This window comes from Ctenocephalides felis, unplaced genomic scaffold (genome assembly GCF_003426905.1).
Source record: "Ctenocephalides felis isolate EL2017-DRISC unplaced genomic scaffold, ASM342690v1 CF-g0.4_SCAFFOLD_01886, whole genome shotgun sequence".
Lineage (NCBI taxonomy): Eukaryota > Metazoa > Arthropoda > Insecta > Siphonaptera > Pulicidae > Ctenocephalides > Ctenocephalides felis.
This window is the reverse complement of record NW_020538040.1, coordinates 29,574,611-29,580,549: the sequence shown is the minus strand read 5'-3', so window position 1 is coordinate 29,580,549 and position 5,939 is coordinate 29,574,611. Positions and strand designations below refer to the sequence as shown.

Sequence of the window (5,939 nt, the reverse complement as noted above, 5' to 3'; positions counted from 1 at the left end):
ACCTATAACTATTGAACTATTAACTATTCACTATTTAATATTAATTATTCATCATACACTATATTACTACTTTACCATTGAATTATTTACTGTTAACTATTAACTGATTAACTATTTAGTGCGCATGCGCCAAATACGCAAGATGTTCATGAGACCGATCCAAGTACGCACGTACACCATTATTTTATTTTAAATTGATTGTTTGAAAACTCCACATTCACCTAGCGTTTTGGGGAATGTGCACATTCACCGGTGAATGTGCACATTCACCAAGAGTGCACATTTACCGTAACATATATATATATATATATATATATAAAATAATAGATAAAATATGAGCAAACCTGATGATAAAATACCCATAGTCCTAACACGCGGTGGACTACAATCTAGTCTTGAATGGACAGAATCAGTTAAATCAATAGTATTAGTTCTAGGAACAAGATGAGCTGAGTTCCATCCTGATATGGCCCTATTTTGTGGTCTTTCTGGTGGAGGTGTCACTTCTCGTAACGATCTATATCTACTTGGTCTTTCATATATTGCATCAACAACATCATCATCAATATCCATGGCTACAGGGCTTTCCATAATATTGCGACTGTAAATTAATTGGAAATAAAACTAAATAAAAGCACAATGAACATTCAATGTATTAAATCTCATTCTCAGTTAATAATTTTAAAATCAATTAGTTTAAATAAATAAACTATAATAAAGTATCAATATAAACAGTAGTCACATGAAATGAGAGAAATATTACTGTGTTCATTCATCCATCAAAAATAGTTTCATTTTGAATAATCAGAGATGCATAATTTTACATTTTCACACATTTAAATATGTATGATAAAGAATATATATATATATATATTTTTAAAAAAAAAAAAAAAATTATTAATATTGATAGACTTACTTTACAGGTACATTTTGATTAACAGTGATTTTCATGTGCAAATCTTTAGGAATGATGGACTGTGGCTTGCGAATAGTTTTAACATTGCGGCTGATTGAGGAATCCCAAAGTGAAGATCGATTGCCAATGTCAGGCAATGGTGGCATCCGAGACATTGCATAATTATTTTTAAATGTCATAGTTATAGGTAAATCTGAAAATGTTGATGTATTTAGATGTTGCACCACAAATATTCTTAAGACTACAAATAATTATTTGGATATATATCTAAAATATTCATAAATAATGAGCTCAACCTGAGCGAATACAATTGTTCTTCACTGACCATTGTAACGCAGCTGGCTGGCGTACAAAATCTAAAGCATAATCAAATAATTATATGAGGTTATAACATTGCTTTAATTAATAGAATATATATTTAAAATATTGATAAATAAGGAGCTCAACCTTAGAGAATATAATCATTATTGATTGATCATTTCAACACAGCTGGCTGGTATTCAAAATATAAAGTATAATTAAATAATTATATGCATATATAATTTTATATATTTTATATTTTTCTAAGAAAACAATAAGAATGGGATAATAGAAAACATAATAAAAAGTTATTCAATATTTGAATTTTTAAAGAACTACAAGATTTATTGTGAAATATTGAATAGTAGTAAAATTGTAAGAATTATATTCATGTAGTACTTTAAATATGAATGAAAAACTTCAAAAATATTTAAAACAGACAGAAATAAGAATTATTATTTATATACCTGAGGGAATAAGTTCCTTCTTGGCAGGTCGTTGTAAATCCGCTGGTTTCCGTACAAAATCTAAAATATACAATCATATATTACTAATAAATTAAAAGTTTTTTCCTAATATAACAGTTTGTTAAATTTGACAACATAAAGTGTGAATTACATAAAATCATTATTGATTATATATTATATATTTTATCACTTATTTTATTCAAGTTTCAGGGATATGGAATGTACCCTTCGTCAGACACTATTGTTAATGATATTTTTCATTTTTTATTATTCACTTAATTATTTAGTGAAAAATAATCTTAATTAATCTAAATAATAATAAGTTTTATCATTAATATATATATATATATATATATATATATATATATATTCATTTTTGATGGTATACCTCTTTTTGTAGATAAACTAATTTGGCCACTTCTGTTAGTCGATAAGGCAAATCGACCATTTCCAACATTTTGAGGAAGCTGCAATTAATCACTTATATATTCACTAATGCCATAATATATATCTACATAAAATTAACTACTTATTACGTTCTGTTTTCTCAACTTTTGCAGCTTAAGTCTTGCGTCAGTTTTTTTAGCAATCTGCGCTAGTTTATCACGAGCATCAACTAATTTTGTCCGATTTTTTTGTATTATCTTCAATCTAGCATCTTTAATATTTGCCTTTGGTACAGACTGAAATGCTCCACGTTTTTTAGGTATTCTATTTTTTCTGTAAATCAAACCAAATGTAATAATATATTACATATATTGCATGTTAAATATTGTCGTTGATATAAAAATTTGAGTATAAATAAAACAATGAATTGAAGAAAATATCGTGCGCTCAAACGCTTATATATATAATATATTAGGGCGACTACGTTATTGAGTTTATCATTAATGCAGACATTAATACAAAAATACATTAGAAAGTTACCCATTTCGTTTCTGGAAATTTTGCATTTTTTTCTTTTTAATTATTTCTGCTAAACTAATATCCATCGTATTGACTTTTAAATATAACTATTTTATAAATATCAGTAATAGAATAATAAGTTGATTTTAATATTAACCAAGCACAAATATTTTCGATATGTGTCAAAATTGATTTTTATCTATCAACACCAATGAAGTCATCCCAAAAAAAAAACCGTTAATATCATATGTAATATCCGCTAAAACTAGAAAACAAATTTTGTCATTCAGACCATAGATAAATAAGCATTCAGAGCTCCAGAGGAATAATGAATGATACATATATACTCTTTTTCATCTATGGGCCGATAAAACAATTATGTATCGGATATTTTAACAAATTAAACATTATATTGCCTTGCAAATATTCTTTACAAAAGATTAACGTAAAACTTATCTGAGAAATAATACGAATGGGCAAGCTCTTCTCTAGCGGATTTTAAGTGAAACTTGACGACCAACAATATGCGGATGATAAGAAAATAACTGTTAGTTTCAAAAAAACGACTGGAGCGAACATCAAATAAACGCTAATTTGTATCGATTTTTATCGAATGGGTTTCAAATTTATGAAATCAGATTAAATCTTTTCGTGAAAATTTAAAGTCTTATTTAGGCTCATATACACATACTTTTATAACTTTTGGTATCAAACTATTCAGAACGACTTAAAACGTCGAGAAAACATATTGAGCAAATCGGATACTCTGGCCAAAACATAACCACTTCTCTTTGAGGAAGTTCATAAACTTGATTTTCGATGGATGAAAATAATATATAATATTAAATCGTTGCTAATTAAACACTTGAAATATTTTATTAAAAAATTCGTAGTTTCACTGAAGTAGTCGAAATGATCGATTGAAGTTATTTACTCACGCAGATTTTCTATTTTTTCAGATTTTTATTTTTTGATACGGGATTCAGTATAAGGTAAGGAAAGTATGGATTTTACAAATAAATATTACATTTTTCAACATCAACTATTCAATATATAGACATTTGTAGATATGAGCAGCTTAATCGTAATATCGTAATATTTTTGCAAATTTTATCAAAAATTTTTTTCCACTGGTTAAGATCAAGTTAGCCCAAACGTTAGATCAAAACAGACACAGCGTGATTTATTCAATTTTTTGTGATTAGTCTTTTAACAATTATAATTCAAAAAATTAATCGTTACTTTTTTAAGGCTGTTGTCAGCCCGTCGCCTATTTATCTGACGTGAAGGGTAGACAAACATCTTTTGCTCTGACTACGGTTTCCACCTTTTACTGATTAACTGTGGAATTGCTGACTAAACGATACTTCCGAAATGAAATGCGGATTATGTAACGCCACTTGCTTACGTCTTCCGAAGACATTCGCCGGGGGATTTTAGATTCTGGTGCGTTCAAATGTTCATATGCTAATTTGGTTAAGAATGTGAAGCCGGTTCAAGGATTTTGATTTCATTTCTGTATTGACTAGAATTAAGAGATCTTAACTTTTAAGAGATCTTGGTTGACTTATGATCAATACTTAATGTGTAATTTTTCAAAAATTTACGAGGTCATATGATTCGCTTTATTCGCATTACCTACGTCCTATAGCCTTATTATTTGCTGTACTTACTTCTAAGGAACTATACAGAGTGTAGCCTGAGATCAACTTTTTCAAGTTATTATTTACCAAGTTCAGCATAATTCTTGAACCATCTAAAATAAAATATTAATTTAAAAAAACGAGTGTATTTACACAATTATTAACTCTGGCTACTACGAATGGAAATGAAAGTGTTTATTATTTAGATGACCATAATTAAAAAAAACTCAATTGGATTTATAAATTGATTTCATATACACGTGAAAAACATTTTTGTAAATAAGACGTTAATAATAAAACAAACTTAGATTAGAGCGTGCTTGAAGGTCCATAACTCATATCTCAAATACAAGTAAAATTAGGAATTTTTCGACAACAATATTTAAAAGTATAAGAAAAAAACATTTACAACTAGCCATCATCCTGATTCTTAAGACTTTGCTTTGTATTTTAAAAGCATTTTTGTGGTTGTTTGTTTTTTTGGTTGTGAGCACTGTTGTTTTAGTTTTCGAGATCCTAATATGACTTTAACGTTATTTTAATGTTTTATAAGATATATTGTTATTCTAACTGTGCGATGATCATTTCTAACAAAATACTAGCTCAAGGTCGTATACAGTGTTATTTTTGTAAAAAAATGTACCCATAAAATTTATATTTAGCATTAGTTGAATAATGTAGCTATTATTTTGTAAAATTCCTTTAAAATTAAAAACAAGACATTGTATCTGCCTGTCCGATGGCTGTTCCTTTTTGCCCAGCCGATGGTAAAAAAGACCAGGTAACAAATTTGTGAATGATGAATTAGCTGGGAGTTTTACTGAACATAGTCAGATAGTTGTTTGTCTGATATGTGTAATTTGTTGAGATATAATTGGATTGGTTTTTACAATATAATTGCTCAAAGTCAAATTGGATTTTTGAGCCTCGCGCTGCCCTATATCAATTTGATGGCAAGGAGGAAAATATTTTTAGGCATTTTATAAACCTTTATAGCAAAACTCTAAATTTAAGTTCTGTAATAAATATTTTTTATTTGTTTACGTTCAATTATATTCATTTCAATTATGAATTTCATAAAATTTTGTTGGACGTTCTTATTTAAATTCCTGTTGTATTCATCTTGTTAATTGAAATTTCTACATAAATCATTTCCATACCTTGAATGAATAATCAGTTTTTGTTCCAGGTATGTCAGTCATTATTTAATCAATCTGTCCCGTGCACCTTCAAATTCCAATTTTGATTTTCGCTCAAAGATAGTAGATACGCCCGGGCATGATCTCCATCCGGATTCCAATCATATTTTCTGATTTCCCAATCCGGTAAATCAAAACGGATTTCCGTGTTTTTAATTGGAAACACCGTCGATATTTTAATCCCATTTTAATGAATTCGGAGAGTCGCTGATCGTCGGAAAAGAGACTGTGTTGTGCAATTCATCGCGCGAACATTGTTTGAATATCATTTGCAAAAAGCACGTGCAGTCGAGCACTTTTTCTGTGAACATTGCTGGCTGTTTTATTTCTTAGAAAAAACTAGTTTTTGTTGCAATAATTAATAATATTTGATTGACCTCGGTATTTTTTTTTCACATATGTAAAATATTTCTGTAAGAGTCTTATTACGAAAACTAAGCGTAGCCTTTTACAAGTATGGTAGGGCACAAAGTTCCAATTTGACTTTTAGTAATTATACTGTATACAC

The 5,939-nt window shown here is 28.5% G+C and overlaps 1 protein-coding gene across 1 annotated transcript in view; it reads right to left on the bottom strand.

Annotated features, from left to right (window-relative positions):
• LOC113374840 overlaps positions 1-2,736 on the bottom strand; it is a 4,518-nt gene extending 1,782 nt beyond the window's left edge. Inside the window, exons 1-7 of the mRNA XM_026614805.1 lie at positions 2,611-2,736; positions 2,220-2,403; positions 2,072-2,150; positions 1,684-1,743; positions 1,213-1,272; positions 917-1,109; positions 345-601 (exon numbers count right to left, since the gene is read on the bottom strand). Coding sequence (XP_026470590.1) covers positions 345-601; positions 917-1,109; positions 1,213-1,272; positions 1,684-1,743; positions 2,072-2,150; positions 2,220-2,403; positions 2,611-2,675 — 898 coding nt within the window. The 5' untranslated portion in view covers positions 2,676-2,736. The remainder of the gene's footprint in view (positions 1-344; positions 602-916; positions 1,110-1,212; positions 1,273-1,683; positions 1,744-2,071; positions 2,151-2,219; positions 2,404-2,610) is intronic.
• Positions 2,737-5,939: the final 3,203 nt, after the last annotated feature.